The 25,761-nt window shown below is 34.8% G+C and overlaps 1 protein-coding gene across 3 annotated transcripts in view; it reads right to left on the bottom strand.

Moving 5' to 3' along the window:
- Positions 1 to 359: 359 nt before the first annotated feature.
- Positions 360 to 25,761, bottom strand: part of SS18 (SS18 subunit of BAF chromatin remodeling complex) — a 74,645-nt gene continuing 49,243 nt past the window's right edge. Inside the window, exons 6-11 of one of the 3 annotated variants that reach the window (XM_012506381.2) lie at positions 23,650 to 23,817; positions 22,919 to 23,023; positions 20,198 to 20,290; positions 19,372 to 19,494; positions 16,695 to 16,828; positions 360 to 2,472 (exon numbers count right to left, since the gene is read on the bottom strand). In XM_012506381.2, coding sequence (XP_012361835.1) covers positions 2,446 to 2,472; positions 16,695 to 16,828; positions 19,372 to 19,494; positions 20,198 to 20,290; positions 22,919 to 23,023; positions 23,650 to 23,817 — 650 coding nt within the window. In that variant the 3' untranslated portion in view covers positions 360 to 2,445. The remainder of the gene's footprint in view (positions 2,473 to 16,694; positions 16,829 to 19,371; positions 19,495 to 20,197; positions 20,291 to 22,918; positions 23,024 to 23,649; positions 23,818 to 25,761) is intronic. The other 2 variants (XM_030810624.1, XM_030810625.1) reach the window with 2 other exon arrangements.

The following is a 25,761-nucleotide window of genomic DNA, read 5'->3' as shown; positions in this document are numbered from 1 at the left end:
ACAAATTATTTCTTAATGTCAGTTGAGCTTATTTCAAATGAGGTAACGTATCTACACCAGGTTGGGTTCAGTACAATTTTGTCTCCTCAACTCATTTATCTAATTCAGTCATCTTGATTATAGCCTCGTGGACTTCATTTTCAGAGAAAGAATTCTGTAACAAACAGCCTACACAACATGCTGATTACTGAACGGTTAATTCTAATTAACTTGGGCATGGCAAGAGAATTTTTGATAAAGTCCTAGAATACAAATATAGTCTGCTTATACTGGACTAACTTATATAAAGACCCACAGCATAGTCTCCAGACAAAACAAGAGAGTCAAAGAGATCTAATTTAAAGAAACAAATGAGAAAATTAAAATCACAAATAATTTATTCTTCCGTTAGAGTTGATACAGTTTTAAATAGCAACAAAGTACACAGTGGTGGAAAATTGGCACAGAACCTACAAGCATTTCAATCACAATAAGGCTGTCCATGCTTTATCTGTTCAAACTTGATGTCCATTTCCTACTGATCAAGTTGAAAGAAAAACCCTATTCTGGCCAGGCACGGTGGCTCACGCCTGTAATCCCAGCACTTTGGAAGGCCGAGGCGGGTGGATCACCTGAGGTCAGGAGTTCGAGACCAGCCTGGCCAACATGGCGAAACCTCGTCTCTACTAAAAGTACAAAAATTAGCTGGGTGTGGTGGCGGGTGCCTGTCATCCCAGCTACTCAGGAGGCTGAGGTAGGAGAACTGCTTGAACCCGGGAGGCGAGGTTGCAGTGAGCTGAGATTGCGCCACTGCACTCCAGCCTGGGCGACAAGAGCAAGACTCCATCTCAAAAAAAAAAACAAAAAACAAAAACAAAAAAACCTATTCTGACCTTGAAACACATAAACACACACTCTCTCTCTCATACACACACAGAGACCCACTGAAATTCCTCCTTTTGATTACAGTATGTTGAGAACAGTATGTTCTGCTTATTCAAATTTATGACACCCCTTCTGTTTTGTTTCCAGTTAGAAGTGGGAAAAACCAATTCAATTATAAAGAATACATCTTATTCCCTGGGCATAGGCAACTGTGATGAAAATAGCAACTTACCTTTGGGCTAGATGTTTTCAGATTATGCTTAAATAACCGTGGTTAGAAATTTTTCAATGCATGCTTTCCTGCCCCACGCAATCTCCCTGAATTTAGCTAAATAATCAGGCACAGGACAGTCTCAAATAATGATTAAAATATGCCATGCTAATAAACAAGGTTATCTAGAATGCAACTTCTGTGCTTCAAAAACAGATAGAATAAACCTCATCAATAATCATTTTCCTAAATATCTCTTTGTGTTATATTAACCAACATAAAAAAGGGAAAAACATAAAAGTGTCCCTTTATAAATGATATTATTTCCAGATAAGAAAGTTGAAACAAAGGTTTGTAAAGTCTCCTGAACTATTCAGTTTAATAACCAATTATCCCTCAACGTTACAAAATAAAATTACTGGATCAATGTTGACTCTTCTTTGATATCATTTATAAAATGCTTTGATATTACTAAGTTCCCTGATAACTCAAACAAGGTAAAATTATCACCTTCATTTTCAGTTATTGCTATTTTAGAAGAGGATTACCACTTTCATTTTTATGAAACTGTTTTACCAAAGCCTCCTCAGATCCAACACAAAGTAATTCTTATTGCCTCACATTTTAAAACAGTATTATAAATGATCTTTATAAAAAGGTTTAATCCACAAAACTGGAAGGCTTTTAAAAAATGTCTTTTTACTCAAAACTGTATCACAGTGCCCTTGATTATCTAATAGATAAAAGGGATTTGAATTTCCTCTATGAGAACAGAACAGTGGACATATGGTGTGCTTTGTCTTCCCCTCACCTTTATCTTTATAGCACACCATTTTGAGACCAAAACAATCAAGCATCTACCATGCTCCAGTCCACATTAAGAGGATTTCTGATTCTGTCCAGTGCGTAGTGTACCGCCTTGCATATTCACCACATGAAATAAACATAATATACAAAATATTGCTGCTGTAAAAAGTGTACATTTCCCTCTTCCCCTTACAAAAAAATCTGTGGAAAAGTATTAAATTCCCTTACCCTTCATAAACATACAAAGCTGTTCACACCTTTCAGTCTGTAACAGTCCATTTGAAACACAGTTCCAAAATCATTACAAATTGGTTATGTCATTGCATTTTCTGTCCAATGTTGCCATCTAGAGTAGAAATGTGAAATCAAGAGTATTTTTGAGCTACTAAAGCCTTTTATAACTAAACCACAAAGGCTGCTTACTGATGAAACAGCCACTTATCCACGAGGTTTTTCCAAAAACTAGATGGAATGGAAGGATCTCTTCACAGGGAGGTGTCCACAGTGCTGAGGTGACAATATGGCTGCTAATAGATACTGGCTATTGGAATGTAAGTACTTTTTCACTGCTGGTAATTTCCATACTGTCCCTAAAAGATAAATTTAAAAATATAATTAGATAACAGTTTGACCATAACAGGCAAAGAAGTTTACAAGCGAATCATTTCTAACATTGTCATACCACAAAAAAGCAGCAGTACCTACAATAAACAAAATTTTTTTATATCGTTAGGTACACAGTATCACCCTGTAATTTCTTCTGATATTATATTCAATTGCAAATGAATTTCATAGTCCAAAATATGCTAGGGATTAGCAAATGAGCCTAGAATAATACTTGTCAGAGTGAGAACTTAAATGTTTAGTGAATTTTGTTGAATGAATTCAGCAGGCATTGAGTGAGAAGTTCTAGTTCTAAATTCTGATGTTATATATATATATATAAAATATATATATATATTAGGGTGTAAATCATATGCTAGTGTGACAACTTTGTGAGTGTTTAGCTTGTTATAATTATTACAAATGAACATCAAGGGTATTTGCAATAAGTGGCAAGTGAAAATGGAAAGGTACGTGGGACATAAAAGGTAAAGAACCTTCTATCCATACCAAAATAATTGGTCCTTTCCCTGAGGTCAACAAAGTTCAGTAGAGGTATTTAGACAGGCCACAGGGACATAAAATCAAGGAAAGTTGTTTTTATTTGTGTTGTCTGTCTTGTTTTTTTAATAAGGTAGACTTGAAGACTCTCAGGATGACAGGATGAGACAGAAAGGGAATATAGATAAAAGGGACATGATGAAGCAGCACAATTCTGTGAGTGGGGGATAAACAATGTCCGGTATACATCTGTTCAGGTTAACTTTTGGAGAAGAGCAGCAACATCTTTTCCTCTAAAACAGAAGGTAGAAAAAAAGAAAGACATACTATGAAATATGTATTTTATTAAAAGTTTCTTAACTGTGTTTAAAACAGATGTTCATAAAAGCACTAATTTTCAAAAAGCATGACTCACTGGAAGCATATAATTAGTTAACTGTTTCCTTTGGCTAAACAATTCTCTCTCCATGTCACAATAATATAACTCAAAAACATTCTAGACTTGAAATACTTCTCTACCATAAGAAACGGTACCCTAAAAATCTACATTTCCACAGAAGTAAATACACATGATAATGTGTTGAATGTCACCATATATATGATGGAATAATGAATTAAATAGAATTACGGATTTTATGGGCCAGGCATGGTGACTCACACCTGTAATCCCAGCACTTTGGGAGGCCAAGGCAGGTGAATCACTTGAGGTCAGGAGTTCGAGACCAGCCTGACAACATGGTGAAACCCCATCTTTACTAAAAATACAAAAATTAGCTGGGCGTGGTGGCGCACATCTGTAATCCCAGCTACTTGGGAGGCTGAGGCAAGAGAATTGCATGAACCCAGAGGGCAGAGGTTGCACTGCACTCCAGCTTGAGCAACAGAGCGACTCTGTCTCAAAAAAAAAAAAAAAAAAAAAAAAAGAGATTAGGGATTTTACACTAGTGTGTTTTACATAGTTATATTCAGCTAAATTTAAATCAATGATCATCTTGAAGGATTTATGGGTAAAATGATATCACATCTAAGATTTGCTCTAAAATACTCTGAAAAAAATAGTGTAGAGGGGTAGATAAAACAACACTGGCAAAATGTTGATAAACTGATGAAGTTGGGTGATGGGTACACAGGGGTTCACTATATTACTCTCTTTTCTATATGTGTTTAAAATAAACATAATAAAAGGTTTAAAATAAGAAAGTTATTGGTTAGCATACTGGAGCTTATTATTCCATTGTTGGATTGTCTAAATACTAAATCTGAGTTTAAGTTCCAACTCTATTGCTAACTTCTTATTTGAGTCTAAAAAAAGCTCTGTGAGACTCAGTTTCTTCAATCATCAGTGGGAGAGTAACATATACATCTCTGGATCACAATTTCCCTTCTGTTAATGGCTACATTAATTCCTGTACCTCATTTGTTTGTTATGATGCTTAAATAAGAGAGGACATGAGAAAGCGCTTTTTAGAATTATAAATCAGTGACTCTCAATGACGGAGATTGGAAATGCTCCCCTAGTCAATGTGTAAAATGAGATGCTAATGATGAAAGTGAGTTGCAAATATAAATGATGTGAAAGCAGAAGAGAGGTTAAGAAACACTGTACCATAGTTTATAAGCTACAATTTATCTACTATATTATGAACTACTTGAAGAAAGAGACCAGGTCAATAATGTATACCAAATAAATTATATCCAAGCAACTGTGAACACTTACGGAACAAATACTCATCATCATCATAAATATGGAAAACAGAGAAGACTCAGAAATTAAGGTATAATTACAAAACAGATAAGTTCTCTAAGTCTTAGCAAACTTAAGAGAGTTCAGAAAGGAAAAGGTTAACATAGCCTAAATTAATTAGAAAAATATTCCCAAGAATGTGGGAGCCTTGAGAAAACAGTAAGATCTGAATAGCAGAAAAAAAGAAAAGGGGGCAATTCAAATAGAAGAAATAGCTAAAACAAAGGCACAGAGGATAAAATATAGAATGCTTAGGGAAGTGGGAAGAAAAAATATGCAATAATGAGGAGTAGAAGCTAATAATGCACCCTGATAACAATACCTTAGTATGTGTCACACATTGTATTAAGTGCTTTGTGTCCATCTATAATATAGTAAATATTACCTCCATTTTATAGATGAAGAAATGGAGGCACTGAGAGTCTAAGTAACTTGGCCCATACTTGATCACAATGCTAGGACCAAACAAAATCACAATCATGCCTAAAAAGGTAGGTTGTGTATCTGCAACCATTAACAAATTCCAAGGTGGAATTAAGGATTAAAAGTATGGGTTTTGGAGCCAGAAACCAATTTCTAGTGCTAACGTCACCACTTAACAGCTTCTTATCCTTGGGCAAGTTGCTTAACCTCCCTTGAGTTTCAATTTTATCATCTGACAAGGGTAATTATAATCTCTATTTTAAAAAGTTATTCAAGAAGAAAAACATGAAAATGCTCTGTGAACTACTCAAGTACTCATTAACAGTATGGGTGGCAGCATGGCACAGTGAACAGAGCATGGGCTTTCAGCACTCAGCAGTGGTCATGCAGCTTCACCACTCCTCAGTTCTGTCATCCTGTGTAAATCACTTCAACACTCTAAGCCTCACCTCTCTCTTTGCTTCTTCAATTTTTAAAAAAATTCCTCTGACTACAGTATGAAGAATTTTAATGGGAAAGAAGACAGTATGGAAGATCCTACTGCGATGAAGACAGGAGATGAACATGGTCTAAACTAAGATAAGGGTGTAGGTTAGAGAGAAATGAATGGATTCAAAAGCTTTTCAAAAAGGAAGATCAATAACATTTGTCATTTATTAGACGAGAGAGGAAAAGGAGGGACACTTAAATATCAAACAGGCACTTGGCATTCTAGCTTGGTGATAGTACCCCTCTCTTTGATAAAGAACACAGAAAAGTTTTGGTAGAAAAAATTATAGATTTATTGTGTTTCTGCTGAATTAATACCTATGATACATCTAAGCAGAGCTGTTGAGTAGGCATCTAATTTCCAGAAGAGAGACTGAGACTATAAATAGAGATTTGGGAGTCAACAGCATGGTGAACTGAGACCTTGTGAATAAATGAGAATAAATGAGGGAGAGTATATTGAATGAGAAGAGTTCCTAAGGTAGAAATCTGAGCAATACCAACATCTTTACATTTCTTTCCTTCATTCTATTTACCTAATCAGTTTAAAATCTTAACATTATTTCTTCACAACATTTTAGGGGTTTCCTCTTATCTCTGGTCTTGTGATCACGCATTCAAATCTAAAAAGTAACGGCCTTATTTACTCAGTTGTTTATACTTTATTCACCAATATTTACTGATTATGTGCTGTGCTCTACTAGGTGACAGAGACTCAACAGTAATAAAAACAGACAAAGCGATGCTTTTAAAGCGGTTACATTCTCGGGGAAGAAGAATATGACAATAAACAGTAACAAAATAATCTGTCAAATGAAGAGAAATGTTATGTTGAAAAATTAATGCATGTTTCTATTCAAGATGGATTTATCTGGTAGCCTGAAACAATAAAAAAAAAAAAACTACACAAAGCATATGATAATCATATTCAGGACACACAGGACAGAGCCAGCAAACGACAATGATCCCTGAGACATGGTAAACAAACGAGGCCAGCCCTCTGACTACCACAGCTAACTACCTTGAGAGTTTCCGGTCTGCAGTATATGAAGGGGAACTGAGGCTGAGTCTGCCAGATGTTCTGACTTAAGGAGATAAGGCTTAGTGTCTGGAGAGAAAAAGGTAGCTAGAGTTAACAGGACAGAGTACCCTAGAAGAAAGATCTGCCTAAAGAGACAACTGTGGAGATCTGCAGAAGAACCCTCCTCCTATTCAGTATAGTACAGATATGCAAATGTGTGAGGAAAATACCCAAGATTGAGGCAAGAAACATCCAAAAGGATTAGGGGAAACAATACTTGTTTGTCACATAGGAACAGAAACAATGCTTATTATTCCCACCAGCCAGAGTAAAAAGCCTTACAATTCAAAGGGCATTGGGCAAAACACCCAAAAGGCTCTTACCTTATCAGTGATGAGTGTTTAGCCCAGGACTAAACACTGCTCTTTGTCCTGCCTAAAATATCTTAAAAGCAATTTCAGAAAGTTCAAACTGTTTGTAATTTATTAAACTGAATCCCAAAGCAAAGCTTAAGAATATCTCTAGGTATATATATATCTTCATCATCCAATAACATAAAATTCACAATGTCTGGAATCCAATTATCACGCACACAAAGGATAGAGAAAAAAAAACTGATTAAAACTGACCCTATAATGACATAGATTATTAGAGTTGGCAGAAGAGGATATTAAAAGAATTATACTTGTATTCCATACGTTCAAAACAATTAAGGACAGACACGGAAGATATTTAAAAGATCTAAACCAAACTTCTAGAGGTGAAAACGACAAAGTCTGAGATAACACTCAACAAACTCCAAGCATAAGAAACATGAAGAAATCAACACCAATGCATGCTCTCATCAAACTGCTCAAAACAACTTGGGCAAGAGAGAAATTTCTTCAATCAAACAATTTGATAAAGGGAAAATCTTAAAAACAGAGAAAAAAGACATATTAACTACAAAAGAACAAAGATAAATGACGGCAAATGTCTCCTTGGAAACAATGTAAGGAAGAAAAGAGTGGAGCATCTTTAAAGTATGGAAAGAAAACAAAAACAAACTGTCCGCCTAGAATTCTATACCCAGAGAAAATATCTTTCAAAAATAAAGGCAAAATAAACATCTTTTTCAGACATACAAAAGCTGATTATTACCAGTACACCTGCATTTCAAGAAATGTTAAAGTCCTTCAGGCAAACAAAAATGATACCAGATAGAAATATGAATCCATACATAAATAATAAAGAGTACCAAAAACGGTAACTACATGGGTCAATTTAAAATTTTTTTCCCTTATATTTAAGTATCTTTAACTGATTTTTTTAGACAAAAATAAATTCAATATACTGTGGGGTTTATAACATATACAGAAGTAAAATTTGTAACAATAACACAAAGATCGAGAAGAAAAGCAGACTACCTTAAGGTTCTTACACTATATATGGGCATACTATCACTTGAAGACACTGATACACGGTACATAGACGAACCTTGAAAATATTATTTTAAGTAAAAAAACAAAACACCAGTCACAAAACTCCACATATTGTATGATTCCATTTATCTTAAATGTACTGAATAGGCAAATCCATAGAGATAGAAAGTAAACTACTGTTGCTGGAAAATCTCCAATATTTGAAAACGAAATTACAGACTGAGTATTTAAGTATTTAAGGCTGAGTAGTTGAAGGGGAATGAGAAGTGACTGCTAATAGGTATACAGTTTATCAGGTTGGTGAAAATGTTTTAAAATTAGAGGGTGGTGATGGCTGCCCTTTTTCTTGAGACAGGATATTATTAGCTCTGTTGCTCAGGCTGGAGTATAGTGACACAATCACAACTCACTGCAGCCTCAGCCTCCTGAAGAGCTGGGACTACAGGCACATGCCATCATGCCTGGCTAGTTTTTTGTAGAGGTGGGGTCTCGCTTTGTTGCCCAGGTTGGTCTTCAACTCCTGGGCTCAAGCAATCCTCCTGCCTTAGCTTCCCAAAGTGCTATAATTATAGGCGTGAGCCACCATCCCCAGTCTACCTTTTTGAATATGCTTAAAAACCACTGAATGGTATACTTTAGAATGGTGACTTGTATGATATGTGACTTGTATCTCAATAAAGCTGTTTCTGTTAAAAACAGGAGAAAAATCAAAGGAAGGCAGAAAAAGAGGAAAAGGAGAACAAAAACCAGATGGGACAAATAGAAAAAATAAAGATGATATACTTAATCATATCCATAATCACACTAAACATGTCAAAAACCCCAATTTAAAGACAGCAATTGGCAGGTTGGATTTAAAAAAGCAAGATCCGACTGACTACATATGCTGTCTACTTAAAATATAATTTAAATATAAAAACAAATATGTTAAAAGGATGAAAAATATATTATTCTAATACTAATCAAAAGAAAAGTGGTATTGCAGTATTGATACTAGACAAACTAGATTTCAGAGCAAACAATATTGGCAGGGATAAAGACAGTTATTTGATAATGGTAAAGGAGTAAATTCATCAGAAAGATTTGAAAATCTCCAAATATTTGAAAATGAAATTGCACACTTCTGATGTGTTGTGGGTCAAAAAAGAAATAAAAAGCGAAACCAGGATGTATTTTGAACTGATTAAAAATAACAGCATCAGATGCAGTTTAAGAGTACTTAGAAATAAACATCTATATTAGAAAGAAAGACAGTTCTTAAATCAATGGGACTACAACTTCAATCTTAAGAAACTGGAAAAAGAAGAACAAATAAAACCCAAGTAAGCAGAAAAAAAGAAATAATAAAGTTCTGGGCAGAAATCAAAGAAACAGAAAAGCAAATGGGCAAAAGGCAATCAATAAAATCAAAAGCTGCTTTTTGAGAAAAATCAATAGGTAGATTAAAATTAGGCAGATAAATGAGGACAAAGAGAGAAGACACAAATTATTAATATTGGAAATGAGAGAGGTAATATCACTACAGATTATGGAGATATTAAGTGATGATAAAGCAATTATTCAACAACATAGATAAAATGGACAACTCCTATGAAAAATACACAAAACATTTACTCAAGGAAAAAACAGATAACCTGAATACCCCCTATATTTCATAAATTAAATTTATAATTTAAAAATTTCTCACACAAAAAAACTACAAACCCAAACGGCTTCACTGGTAACTTGCACCAAACATTTTAGAAAGAATAATGCCAATTTTCTGAAGGGAGGAAATTCTTCCCAACTCACTCTATGAAACCAGTGCTACCTCAGTAACAAAACCAGACAAAAATGTTACAAGAAAAAAAAAACAGATTCCAAAATTTGTCATGAAAATACAGATGTTCCTTGACTTACCATGGGGTTATGTCCCAATTAACCCACTATAAGTTGAAAATATCCTAAGTTTTGCATACCTCATGTAATTTATTAAACACTGCACTGAAAGTATAAAACAGAGTGATTGTATGGTTACTGGAAGTAGAATTTCTACTAAATGCACATCACTTTTCACAGCATTGTGAAGTCAAAAAACCTAAGTTGAACCACTGTTAAGTCAGGACACATCTGACTGGGACTACAGGCATATGCCACCACGACTTGCTTTGTTGCCCAGACTGGTCTTGAACTCCTGGACTCAAGTGATGCAGATGCAGAAATTCTTAACAAAATTTTAGCTAATCAACCCAATATATAAAAAGGATATACATTTGTAATCCCAGCACTTTGGGAAGCCGAATCACGAGGTCAGGAGATCGAGACCATGGTGAAACCCCGTCTCTATTAAAAATACAAAAAATTAGCCGGGCATGGTGGCGGGCGCCTGTAGTCCCAGCTACTCGGAGAGGCTGAGGCAGGAGAATGGCGTGAACCCGGGAGGCGGAGCTTGCAGTGAGCCAAGATTGCGCCACTGCACTCCAGCCTGGGCGACAGAGCGAGACTCTGTCTCAAAAAAAAAAAAAAAAAAAAAAAAAAAAAAAAAAAAAAGGATATACATCATGACCAAATGGATTTTATCCCAGGTATGAAGTTGATTTACATTTGAAACTCAAACAATGTAATTCAAAAATTAGCAAACTAAAAAAGGAAAACCATAATTCCCTCAATAGATAAGGAAAAATCATGTGACAAAATTCAACATTCATTCCCAATAAAAATTTTCAGCAAACTAGAAATATAACACCTGATAAAGGACATCTACAAAAAACCCTACATTAACATCTTATATAAGGATGAAAAACTGACAACTTTCCCCCTAAGATCAGGAACAAGACAAAAGATGTCTACTCTCACCATTTTTATTTAACATGGTACTGGAGTTTCTAGTTGAGGCAAGTAGGAGGGTGGGGAAGGAACATGGGGGAGCATTCAGATTGAAAAGGAAGGAGACTGTCTTTACTCACAGACAACATGATTTCTGTGTTTGAGTCTTCAATGAAATCTACAAAAACACTACTAGATGTGATTTTAGTAAAGTTATAGTTTTGATAAAATATCAATACACAAAAATAAGCTGTATTTGTATATACTAGCAACTAATAACTGGAAATTAAAATTTTTAAAACTTTACAATAGCATCAAAACACATAAAATACTTAGAAAAATGTAAGATCTATATAGTGAAAATTATATGACAGTGTTAAAAAAAATTTTAAGGGACATATGCCATGTTCATAGGTTGGAAGACTAAATAATATTGTCAGTTCTCCCCAAATTAATCTATAAATTCATGGCAATTACAATGAAACTCCTAGTAAGCTTTTATGTACAAACTGACAAGCTGATTCTAAAATTTATATGGAATCCAAAGAACCTACAGTGCCAAACAACTTTGTATATAAAGAACGAAGTTCAAAAACTAATACTACCTGATTATAAAACTTATTTTAAAACTATGAAACTTATAAAACTATAGTAATGAAGACAGTATGGTACTGGCATAAAGATACATAAACAGATCAACGGAACAGACTAGAGTTCAGAAACAGACACATGTTTATGGACAACTGATTTTTTGCAAAGGTAAAACGACAATTCAGTAGGTAAAAGATAGTTTTTGGCTGGGCGCGGTGGCTCACGCCTGTAATCCCAACACTCTAGGAAGCCAAAGCAGGCGGATCACGAGGTCAGTAGATCAAGACCATCCTACCCATCAAGATGAGACCCTGTCTCAACTAAAAATAAAAATAAAAATAAATAAATAAAATTAGCTGGGTATGGTGGTGCACACCTGTAGTCCTAGCTACTCGTGAGGCAGGCAGGAGAATCGCTTGCACCCAGGAGGTGGTGGTTGCAGTGAGCTGAGATCACGCCACTGCATGCCAACCTGGTGGTGACAGAGCGAGACTCGTCTAAAAAAAAAAAAAAAAAAAAAAAAGACAGTCTTTTCAACAAATGACGCTGAGAAAATTAGCTATGCATCAGAAAGAAAAAAAGCCATGTAAACTTTATTTCATACTTCACACCATACATAAAAATCAACTCAAAATGAATCACAGACTTAAATGTAAACTCTAAAATTACATAACTTCTAGAAGAAAGTACAGGAGAAAATCTTTGTGACCTTCAGTTAGGTAAAGATTTCTTACACATATGATCCCAAAAGCATAATCCATAAGAGAAAAAAACTGATAAATTAAGCTTCACCAAAATTTAGATTCTCCTGTCTTTGAAAGACACTATTTATAGAATGAAAAAACAGACAGGATGAAAACATGTGCAAATGATACCTGATTAAGGACTTGTATCTACGATATACAAAGACCTCTTAATACTCAATAACAAAAAAAAAGAACCTCCAATTTAAAAATGAGCAAAAGATTTAAATAGACACTCTTGAAAAGAAGAAATATAGGTGGCAAATAAGTGAGACAAGATGGTCAACATCATTTGTCCTTAGGGATACTCAAATTAAAGTCATGAGGTGTTATAACACACCTATTAGAATAAATAAAATGTAAAAGACTGATTCATACCAAATATTGGCAATGAGTTAGCAAGGATATGGGTGAAATCATACACTGCTGGTAGGAATGTAAAATAATAGGAATGTACAATGGTACAACTACTTCGGAAAACATTCTGGCAGTTTGTTGAATTAAATATATACCTATCATATGATCCAACCATTCCACTCCTAGGTATTTACCCAAGAAAAATGTCCCCAGGGACTTGTCCATGAATGTTCATAGTACTGTGTCTGTAAACCCAAATGTCCCATCTCAATGGACAAACAAATAGCCATATAATGGAACACTACTTAGCAATAAACAATTACTGGCACAAACAACATAAGTATCAAAACAATTATGCTGAGTAAAAGAAGCCAGATAAAAACCAGAACATACTATATTATTCAATTTCTATACAATTTTGGAAAATGTAAACTAATCCACAGTTTAGTTAAAAGATCAGTTAACATGGTCTGGAGAGGGGATGCAAGTGGAGGGATTTCAAAGGGGCACAGGGAAAACTTTTGGGCATGATAGATACCCCATTATTTCGATTCTGCTGATGGTTTCACAGGTGTGTATATACATGTCAAAAAAGATCAAACTGTACACTTTTATTACATGAAGTTTAATGGATATAAATTATACTTCAATTAAGCTGTTTAAAAAACTATGAAAAGGATAGGGAAAAAGAGTGATGCAATGGAGGGTGTTATGTCTTACTTAGATGGTCATGGTCAGTGAAGGACTCTCTGATATGACATGATGACATTTAAGCAGAGATTTTAATAAAGTGAGTTTGGAGGCACTGCGGGCATTCAGGCAGAAAAAGGGGCAGCAAATACAAAGATTCTCAGGTAGAAACTCACTTGATGCATATAAGGAACAGCAAATAGGCCAGTGTGACTGAAGCAGAGTGAATGAGGGCAGTGAGTGGTTGGGATATAAATATGCAGGCACGAGAAGGGTAGCATAGGAGGTGGGAGCACAAGTCCTATACGGCCTTGTAGGCCAGTATATCATATGGCTTTTACTTAAAACACCACAGGGTTGTAAGCAGAGAGGTGACTAATGTCTTTAAAACATTACTCTGGGTCCCATGTGCAGAGTATCTTGTAGAGGAGCCACGATAAAATCAAGAAAACCAAAAAGGAGGATATATTGCAACAGTCCAGATGAGTGCTAGTTGTGACTTTGACTTGGGTGAAAGGAGACTGTGAAAAATGGCTAGATATTGGATATATTTTGAAGGAAGAGGTGAGGGGATCTGCTAATTGGATGTCTGCTTTGCAAAAAGGGGAGTCAAAGATGACTCTAGATTTTTAACCTGAGGAACAGGAACAATGGAACCACTGTTTACTGGGATAGGGAGGACCGATGGGGAAGTATCCTAACAATTTCCACCCTTTTAATTTCTCCCCTTTTATCTTGCACATTGCTGTAAGATTCATCTGCCTAAACTACAACTGTAATTATGTTAGTATTGGGTTTCAGAATCTTCATTAGTTTTCCATTGCCTCAGCCATAAAGAGGTGAACGAACTATTTTTCCTAAAATAAAGAAATAGGTCTTTGGGTAGGGGCTAAAGATAAGGTTAAACATTAGGTTAATGTGGAAACACTACTGGCACTAAAATAGCTACAATGGTCCCCCCCTCATATTCTTTTCTAGTGGGGAAGGAGAAGTCGTTAGCAACTACTCAAACACCGTGAGTCTTCATCCACAGTACAGTCCCAAATTCCTGAGAACTTTAGAGAGTGGAATAATTATGATGATAAAAGGAGAAGTAAATCATGTATCTATCATAGCTACCAAGTGCTAGCCACTGCTACACACTTTATATACACTGCTTTTCAAGCTCCACACTGATGTCAGGATAAAGTCCAAGTCCCCTAATACGGCTTGTAAGAGCCTTCTTAAGCTAACTCCAACACCTCTCTCCAGTCTTGTCTCTTCTTCCCCATGCTTCTGCTTTATTGAACTACACACGGTTTAACACTAGTCTCTTTGTGAATGCTCTTCTTTCATCATCCACATCTACTTGGCTAATATTGGCTCATCCTTGGTACTTCACACTTATATATAATATTTCCGAAGGAATATTTCTCAAGATCTGAGTTACAAGCTCCTTCCACATAAATCTTAGCTTTCCTTATCTAAGTACTTAGCACACTGTATCATATCATGTTTACCCACCTGTATGCCATCTACACTTAAATTCATAAAGGCTGAGTCCATGTCTATCTTATTTCCAATATGATCCCAATCTTAGCATGGCACTTGGCATATAATGGTTGCTCAATAAACATTTGCTTGATGAATGGCTTGAAGTTTAGGAGATTTGGAAATATATTGACTTAGAAAGGAAAATGATCAGTTTAGTCTACAACATGCTAAAGCTGAGGGAATCCAAAGACAAGAGATGTTCTGTACATTTGGATAAAAACGAGCTGAAACTGGGTTGAGAAGTAAGAGCTAAGAATACTGAAAATAGAGGGCAGGATGATTCAGAGGCTAGAAAAAAAACAGTCAAGAATTGATATTAGGGTAAAATAAAAAGGAAAACCAATTAAAAACAATAAAGAATGAATCAATGTAAACACAAGAGGAACAAAATGGTTCAGAAATATAGAAGCTAAAGAAGACCATTTAAAAATGAAAAAGGAAAATGTGCCAATAGCTAAAGTGAGGTCAAGGAAGAGCAAGATAGCTGGTTGCCTATTTTACCTCCATATGACCTACTACAGTATCAAACACGTGGAGAATAAATATTTGTTGAGTGATGGAATACATGAACAGAATCTCACTTTTTAAAAAGTTCACCTGCAGATTACAATGAACCTAAATTTTATCTGCTCAGGAATCCTGCCTTTAAATACTCACTAGCCACGACTTATTTCACTTCTAAAACTTATTAAATCCCCCAACTGATCCTTTTGTTTTGTTCGAGTATATTTTTGAAAAATATTACTTATCTGTTCTTATGCTTTTTGTATCTCCTTTGTCTTAAGAAGTGTCAATACAAAAGGGTTGTAGGCGTGAGAGAGGGTTGATAAAAGAACTGCTCATGCCTCAAATTCTAGTTACCAGTGCAACTGAGTTTTTCCTCAAACCAGATACTGACGTTGGCCCTGAAAGCCTAAACTGTATATTAAAGACAGTTCCATGTTAAAAAATAACCTATTTTAGACAGCTTAAGTGGTGAACAAACCAGATCACCTTCACTGAAAAGCGCAGACAAACCTGAAACCGCCTAAAGGAATTGCCTAATAATAAATCATTTCCATAATAATTCAGAGTATATATGAGTACATTCATAAAACAATGACTGTGGTACAAGTCTGAGGAGTTTAATGACAAAAATAAGAAACTTAAATGAACACTGGGTTCAAGGGAATACAGTCATCCTAGGATGAGATACACTTCTACATATCTGAAAGTAGAATGACAGGGGAGAAATAACAGTTGAAATAATAGTTATGTGTGTGGAAGGAGGCAACAGAGGGCGGAAAGTTTGAATTTAAAGAGGTGGGATATTATGGGTGTGAAGGAAGTGTAGTGGATACGCTGGAGTGGAGTGCTAATGAAAGCATCGACACAGATGGACTCCACATCTCAGTAGATCAAGGCAAAGTCTCAGCAATAAACATCAGGGAGGATCATAGAAATCACTAAGGTTACCAGAGGTTGGGAAGAAAAGGGATGAGAAGGGATCAAGGAGGGAGAAATAAATGAATTTATTAACATTGAACTGTATGTACACTCAAAAATGGTAAATATGATAAACTCTGTATCTATACTTTACCTCAGTAAACAAAGTATGCCTGAGGGTAAAGACCAGACAGAGGGACAGAAAGAGAGAGAGAGACAGAGAGAGAATATATATGTTGTCTTATGTTAAGGCCATGTTTTATATGATACAGTAACTATGATCAACTGTGTTATTAAACAGCATGAATCTCAAAAGTGATACACTTTTTGTTAACAAATGTACCATAAACATTCCCTCATGAGGGAAACATGAGGCTTCAAGTTAAATAAATTAAAAAAAAAAAAGTTCACCTAATCGAGAGTGAACAAACAATGTGGCAATTCTGCAGCCGGTCAAACTACTTACCTGGTCATATCCATAAGGCCTCTGCTGGGGTGGCTGTGGTGGTCCAGGCTGTGTTGGTCTATATCCTCCATACTGCTGACCTTGTCCCTGTGGGTAGTTAGGATACTGAGGACCTGGACCACCCTGTGAAGGACCTGAAAATAATTTACACAACAAAAACCCACATAAAATGGTAAGTCCCTAGAACTCAGGGAAGGATGTGAACTAGAGAGATGTTACTATATTTTTCTATCTAAACTAAAAAAAGGTAGTTTGGTACCTTGATTTCCTCAAATGCTTTCTGAAATAAATCTGGATGGTCATAATAAGAGTAAAAATACTATAATGTTACTTCACTATAATTATTGTACTATGCCCTAGCTATTACAAAAGATATTTCAAAATGGGTTAAAAAAGACTCAGGGAGTTGTAAAGTAGGTTAACTCCATGATGATAAGAAAGTTAATGTATCTGGTAGCGTTAACCAGTATAAGCAAGAGGAAAAAGAGAAAGCAAGAGGCAGATTCAAAGAAAAATACTGAAATAACTTCTGAATAAAGTGGAGGAATAAACGATATTTACAACTATATGATTCTAGATTTATATTTGCAATCACCAAAAGTATATGTCTATACTACGCATTGACAAATTTATTACCAAAATATTTTATAATAGAAACTAAAAACTAGAAAACCCACAGGTTACATGTGAAAAAACTTGATTCAAAAGTCACACTGAGAATTAATCACCTTTAATACTTTACCCATAAAAATGATTACAAATTCCAGAGATGGCAAGGGACTGATTTGGCTTGCTAAACAGTATGTCTGTTTTATAAACTCTACTACTTTCCATTGTAAAGAATGCTTTAAAAAGCGTGAAGTTGGGCTGGGCGCACTGGCTTACGCCTGTAATCCCAGCACTCTGGGAGGCTGAGGTGGGAGGATCACCTGAGGTCAGGAGTTTGAGACCAGCCTGACCAATATGCTGAAACCCCATCTCTACTAAAAGTACAAAAATTAGCCGGGTGTGGTGGCATGCGACTGTAATCCCAGCTACTCGGGAGGTTGACAGGAGAATCGCTGGAACCCGGGAGGCAGAGGGTGCAGTGAGCAGAGATCGCACCACTGCGCTCCAGGCTAGGCAACAAGAGTGAAACTCCGTCCAAAAAAAAAAAAAAAAAAAAAAAAAAAAAAGCATAAGCTGAAAAGCTTTGACACTTAAATGTTTTCTATCATAGCCATCCAAAACCTGCCATAAAAACACTGATTTCAGAGAAAAGTGTCAAAAGAGAACAAGTTTGCAAGCTTAAATAAATTATATCAGTCTATTATTTATTGTATATTCAACTATTAAAACTTTATTTCTAGTGGAAATAAAGTTTTTTTTGACAACACAAGCCTATGGATAAACAAAATAGAAATTTCTTAGGATTCCTGATGTCTAACAAAACAGCATTTAACTATAATACTTTAACAAAAATTAAGCTTTCTTTCACACTCTCTTACCATTGAAGGTATTTATCTTAAGTCAATGAATTTACCTGATTTAGCTGCATTACATCTATTTTCATGCAAAGGCAATAAAACCAGAATATTGTATTTATTAAAAGTATAAATACTAAGTAGTCACAAAATGAAAAGGCCATTTGGGAAGGGCAAGAAAGTTCCTTTATGAAAGAAAAAAAATCCATGGAATATTTCTAAAGTCACATCTAGAATTTGGAAATCAGAACTTGACATTTTTAGAAAAATACCTGACTCCCAGTATCTGACTGAGTTTCAACATGTATGCTGAGGGGGGCAAGAGAATTTCAGTCTGACTACTTAGTTCTAAGACTTGTTATCACAGGTAGACAGAAATGTCCACAGCAATGGCAGAGCTTAAGTCAATGAATAAAAATATTACCGATGTGAAAGAGACCCCGTTAGGAAGCGATGGAGTCAGTATTCATAAGCAGCTACTTTTCTTTCAATAGAGTTATATCTAAACTGGTTATAGCAGCCTGAGAGTTAAGACTGAAATATCAGGTCCTCATCATTCCCCACTCCCTACTAATAAGTTAAAGTCAGATATCCAGGTAGTAGGTATTATAAGTGAGTATACAATAGGAAAATATTGCTACACTTCCCCCAAATTCTGTATGATACACAGCTGCAATAATTCACCCCGATGGATACGTATATTGCTATTTAGGGAATGACAAACACATTTTCTTTATGCATTCTGAATATTCTGAATAGATCTCATTTGTACTCAAAAAAAAAAAAAAAAAAAAAAAAAACACAAAACAACAGTATGTCTTAAAAAAAACTGTATTGGCCACTAGTTTTTCAAAATACATTTGCTAAGCAGATTATATACATATGGTCAATAATTACCCAATCATCAGTTTTCCAAGCACACACAGGGCTAGGCATGACAAATAGGTCTGATAATTCATTTTTCTTGTCTTTTAAATGACTCCACACATTACCTTTGGTCAATGAACCATCTCCAGTTTGTAGTTCTTTTTTAAATGGATTACTAGTTTATCTAAGAGCAACATTAAACCAACATTTTAACAGTAGACTAGTCTAAAACTGAATTTTCAAGTGATAATTCTTGGAAAAATAAGTATTAAATATCCACTTCCATATTTTAAAACAATCAGCACTACATTTTTTTGGTGATAAAAATAAACTGTACAAAGCTTTACCGTAGCCCTGCTGCTGTCCTGGGTAACCTTGCTGCCCTGGGTACTGCTGCTGCTGGGGTGGATATCCCTGTTGTGGAGGTGGTCCCTGGTATGCATCTTGCTGTTGGCCATACTGTGAATTTCCTACAGGATAATTGGAGAAGAGGAAAAAAAACTGAGAAGTCTGCTTAAGTAACTTTTTTCCCTCTAAGATGCATAGCCAACAACACAAGAACAAAATGAAATGCCATATTGATTTTTAGAAGTTAACAAAACAAAGAAAAAACTCAAACCAAACAGAAGGATTTCGGCCAAACAAACTGCAGTTAAAGCCAATTTTGCAAGGTTGAACTGCAGCATTTTCAGCGTCTCTGCCATACGAGCATTACATTTACTGGAACATCACAGTCATAAGATCATGACTATGCTAAATAAAATAAAAAAGACAAAATTAAAGACAGCTACAAGAGCACACACTAGCTACACGAGATCAGCAAGCTGTTTCCTAAAGGCACTATACTTATATGTAAAATTATACATATGTAAACACACACGAGAAAAAAAAGTTTGATGGATTTATGTTCAAATAGAAAATTTCCACTGAGGAAAAAATTATCTTTAATGTTTTAGTCTTTTTATTATTGTTAGAAATGGCAAGTCATGGTTATACATTTTAAATATTTGTAAGGAAATTATTTTGATTGTTTTGGGCTCCCTGCAACTTTCAAGAAAGCCAGCAACTAGTATTCTACAAGAGCTTTGCATGGGTAGAAGTTGTCTTATGGAAGAATTTTCATTCCTGTAGAAGGGGATATATATGTGTATGTGTGTGAAGGTATATAGATACCTCCTTCGTAGTAATGTTGTGAGGAATCCTCATAAGGCCTATCGTAGCCTTGTTCAGGATACGACGGTTGCTGATAACCGTAATCATTATGACCTACATCAATTCGACAAGAGACAGGAAGAAACGTTAATGGCCACTGAGTGAAAACCCTAAAAATATTTAAACTTTCAGATAAAATTGAAAAAAAAGAAAAAGAAATGGAACATAAAAAATAATTTCAATTGCATTAGCCAAAGATTTACCAATGTGATTGTTTTCATATTGAGATAACGTGCAAATTTTTTTAAAAGCAAAAAGCAGTAGTTTTAGAAACATTACACTTATTGTCTTAAATCTGATAATCCTCATTGAGGGGAAAAAAAAACTATCTCCCATTTAAAAAAAAAGAGAACAAAAGTCTTTCACATGTAAATAACCTAAATTAAATTAGAATGAACAAAGGAAGTAATTATCATATTTTGTCAAACACCTGTTCTGCTGGTCGCCAATTCCACAGCATATGCTAAAAACAATGCAAAATATAAAAGAGTTCCATAAGTTTTTCCCCTGAAAGAAACTGAAAAATTTTCACGTCCTAACATTTACTTGCATATAAAGTTAAGTGTCTCAAAGTATCTTCAGATGCAAAATTATATATCTTAATGCTGCCATTTTGGAAATCTTTAGAAAATATTTCAAGTATCATAAACATACATCTTCATAAAATTAATATTGTGCTGAGAGAGTATATCTTTAGTTTTAAAGCACAATAAATTTTACCTGTGAGATAATTGGACTCTAGTGAAAAATAATACTCTCACTCTTTTTTTAAAGTTTCACTAAGAAAATGTAGGAAATAACCTTTTAGTTACCTAAAATCTAAACTCAATTTTACAAAAATGCCCAATTAAGGACACAGGAATAAAATTACAAATGAACATTATACTCAGTGCTCTAGTATTCTAATGTTCCCAAGCCACCTCATAAATACCTACATGAAGGGTTGGCAAACTATGGCCTGCAGTCTTAATATGGCCGGTGGCATGTTTTTGCAAATAAAATTTTATTGGGATACAGTCATGCCTATTCATTTCAGTATTGTCCATAGCTGCTTTCATGCTACAATAAGAGTTCAGTAGCTGAGACCAAAACCATATGGCCCACAAAGACTAAAGTATTTATTATCTGGCCCTTTACAGAAAAAGTTTGCCAATTCCTAATCTATATATTTACTAACATAAATATCCGGACATGAGAGAAAAGAGCCAATGTTGTTTACAAATATTAATTGTTGACATACTCTATATAAATGTCAGATATAAAGTAATACACACCTATGCAAAAATGATACCCTTCAAATTAAAATCCACTAATAAAATGAATTAAAGTAACCTTAATGCTTTGATATTTACAAAATAACAAACCAATATATTTTGAACAGAAAGGTTATACTTATAACAATACAAATGTCACATTTCAAGAGATACCCAGGACCAAAATAACAATGTCAAGTTTAACTCTTTAAAATGTAATTAAAAATTAAAAAATAGAAACAATCATTTATTTTCAGCAGACTTAATACATATAATTTAACAAAGTAGATTTCACGTCTTTAAAATATGTATAGTCTACAACAACCTTACTAAAGTTTTTAATTTAAAAAAATCTTAATACCATGTTTACATATGAAAAGAAAAACAAAACAAAAACCAATGTCCTTAGGTACAAATGTACCTTTATGTTTTATGTATTAACAAAAAATGACAGGCGAGATGTTTTTTCAAATATCCTAAATTGTATCTTCTTGCTAGCTTACATGGGCTGCTAGTCAATGGCTGCTAATACTTTAGCTTTAAGTTTCTTAGTTTCTCTGTTCAGTAATTTATATTTACATCAAACGATCATATACATGAATAAGGCTTTTGGCAAATCCTAACAACCCACATCATTTTGTAATGTATTTCTGAATTATTTTTTCTTCTACATTGTATTATAAAATTTTCAAGCATACAGAAAAATTGATGAAACTCTACTGTGAAAACCTACTTGTATGCTTGGATTATTGCTATTCAAATTTTCCTAAAGTACAGTGCATCTTACTAATCAATTTTTCACAAGCCACCTTCTACAAAAAAACAAAAACCAAAAAACCCTAACTAAAAATCTTATTTCCAAATTGCCTTTCCCATTCTACTCAATCTCTATATGGCTATATTATGGATATAATTTAGTCTCCCAAATTTTTCTCAAAGGCAAGCACTAATGTAAACCTTTGTTGAGAAGTATGAAACATTAATTAAAATGATGAGACTTGGAAAAATAACTTAAGAACTATATACTCTATGTATTTGTACAGTTAATACAAGTCAAATAATTGGTGAACTTTATGGCAGGTGAATTATATCTTAATGAAGCTCTTATAAAAAAAGAGTAAATCAATAAACATAAGCTTTGGCTGAAATCAAACAACCCTAAATATATTACAAAAGGATCCTCTTTACATAAGGATTCCAATGACAGACTGTGATTCCTGATGGTACTAATGGAACAGCTACACAAAATATACTTTGAATTAGATTATAAACTAACGCTATCATTGGTACTTTAGAGTACTGAGTGTTTCAAAATTTAGAAGAAACAAATTGTTAGTTTCTTCGCCCTCATTAAAATGTTTTAAATAACTCTCTACATTAATATTAGGCAGGGATAGAAAATGGGAAAGTTAACATCAGGAGAGATTACCATCAGGGTAATATTGCTGGTTCATGCCTTCTGGAGGACCTTGTCCACCATGACTGTATTGGTCCCCGTAATAGTCTTCCTGGCCTGAGTACTGCTGTGGTGGGCCTGAAAAACCACAACCAGTCAAGATATAAATAACGTGTTCTCTATGTCATCAAAGGCTTTCTTTCTAATTTGGTATTATGAAAGATTATTTCTCAACTATAGATTCCCGTCTCATGATTTGGCATTTCAGATACTTTTAGCTATTCATATACATACACATACACACACAGCAGCTCCATATACCACATTTACTAAAATCAATGTTAAGACTATACATGGAATATCAAAAAATACCAACTCAGAAAAACAAATGCTAACTTCTTAAAAATAGGTTAAACTAGTAGCAAATTTATTTCCTTTTAATTTTGATACTACAGTGCTGTGAAGTAAAACTGGGTTTATTCCTGACCCTTTATTTTATAACTTTTCAAAAACAAAACAGTATTTTCTGTTGTGAATTAGTGAGCTTTTGATATAAAATTTTATGATATAACTTTTTCCAGAAAATAACAGATAAGAAGTTCCTATCCTCTTCGTGACCCCTTTGTACCTACTAGAACCCTACCTTTTGTCAAAAACAAAAAAGAAAGAAAGAAAACGCCCTGACTTTGTCTAGATTAAAAGGTAATGAAAATTTAAAGCCTTTCAATTACATTAAGTAGCAAATTTTCCAAACGGAATCTTACCCTGTTGAGGAGGTCTATAGGGAGGAATCTGTCTCTGACCCATCATATGATTGCCTTGGTTAACTTGACCCATCATTCCCATAGGTGGCTGCTGTCCTTGGTAATGTTGTCCGCCTCCCTGTGGCATATTGTATTGCTGAGAAGGAGGCTGCTGATGCATCATTGGACCTGAAACAAGACACAACATTATATACATAATTTTTTGTATATAACTTTAACATCTCAAGAGAAATAAGATAATCTTTTATCATATAGTCCCCAAAATATATAACTAAATGCAGTAAAAACTGATTTCAAATAATAAAAATAAGTCTTTGAATTAAAATTCACATGCCTAAAATAATCTGCAAACAAAAGAAAATAACCAATCCATGGTGGTTAACTTGAAATCCACTGGAAGATGATTCTTAGTCATTTTTTAAAACAAAATGCATATAATATATGAACATCCTGAATGTGTGTATTTTCCATTACACGCTATATTTATCTATACCATCTTTCTTGAGAAGATATCATCCTTATGCTACACTGCAAAATACACCAAAAGTAAACTTTACAAAATCACACAGCAAAACAGTGGTCAAACTAAGGGAAAGAAACCAAATCTCTAGATTTTTACTTTGTTCTCTTTTTCAATACTCATTCATTATATAATGGTAGACAGGGAAACTATACAAATACTTAATAGAATTTCATAAGCTTTAATTTAGGACAAAATCTTAAAAAGTCTTCTTTCCCTTTCCCAACTACAAGATTTATAACCTAAAAAGGCCTCCTTGAAATCAAATGGCTATAGTGCTTAATATGTTAAAAGACACATACATTACATAAAGACTCTCACACCTCTAAAAACAGGCAGAGACATGCAACAAGCTGTAGGCTAAGAAATCTGAACTACAGTTTCCAAAGTGAGCAATACTGGGGTAGCCAAACTACCACTGCTATAGCATCACATTGGCAACAGTAAAAATGTATCACAGGAAACAATAAACAATGGCCAGAAAGTCCCACAATGCCATCTAACAATGTCAAGCAGCTCCTGAGAGGTTTACTGGGCCAAGTTATGGTGTGGGGAACTCATCATTTTGCCATTATAACATCCTGTCTCAGAAGTATGGATCAGTCCTTTCCCAACTTGCTGTTTATTATAGCTACATACTCCTCCTCCCCCTTGAGTGACATGGAGAAAATTTAAGTACAAAAGGTAAAGTACTAGACAGCCTGGAAAGGTTTCACAGATGAAAGTGCCCAAATGAGCCAAAAGTTCACTATTTAATTACTTAACAAACAATTAAAAACAAAACAAGCCCACCTCTTCAAATATATTACTGATTTACAACAGCAGCAATGATGTAAGCAGAAAGACTTCACATTTCCAATCAGAAGAACTGTTTTATCTGAAGGAGTACTTTATCAGAGCTGCTTTTCTCCTATTTGCCTTCCGTGCTTCCGTTTTTTTTCCTTCTTTTCAATTTTATTCTCATAAATGTGAATGTAAGCCTCTCAAAAACTCTGGGACCTTTCTTTCAACAAGGAAATACACTCTTTGTAGAGACAAAGTGGCTGGGTGAGAGTAGAGGCGAAGCGAACTTAATACTGAAGGTACCCTACAACACTGCCAGTTACATGGTTTCACAGTCATTTCCTATAAACTCCTAACAACTACCAGAGGTAAGGACCCTAATTCTCTATTTTTTTAGCCAAGGAATCTAAAAATCAAGATTACACAGCTAATAGATAAAAACTGAGAATAAGACAAACCTCAAATTTTATTTTGAAGCACGTTTGTTCTCTTTTTCATTGCCTCTATTAAAAAATAAGCTATAACAAATTCGTAAGCCAGGAGTGGTGGCTCACACCTGTAATCCCAGCACTTTGGGAGGCTAAGGTGGGTGGATCACCTGAAGTCAGGAGTTCAAGACCAGCCTGGCTAACATGGTGAAACCCCAACTCTACTAAAATGTACAAAATTAGCCAGGCATGGTGGTGCACGCCTGTAATCCCAGCTATTCAGGAGGCTGAGGCAGGAGAATCGCTTGAACCTGGGAGGCAGAGGTTGCAGTAAGCTGAGATCATGTCACTGCACTCCAGCCTGGGCGACAAGAGTGAAAC

The sequence above is a fragment of the Nomascus leucogenys genome, chromosome 4 (assembly GCF_006542625.1).
Source record: "Nomascus leucogenys isolate Asia chromosome 4, Asia_NLE_v1, whole genome shotgun sequence".
NCBI classification, from domain to species: Eukaryota; Metazoa; Chordata; class Mammalia; order Primates; family Hylobatidae; genus Nomascus; species Nomascus leucogenys.
Note: the sequence above shows the minus strand (reverse complement) of the source record. Positions and strands in the feature narration are given on the sequence as shown.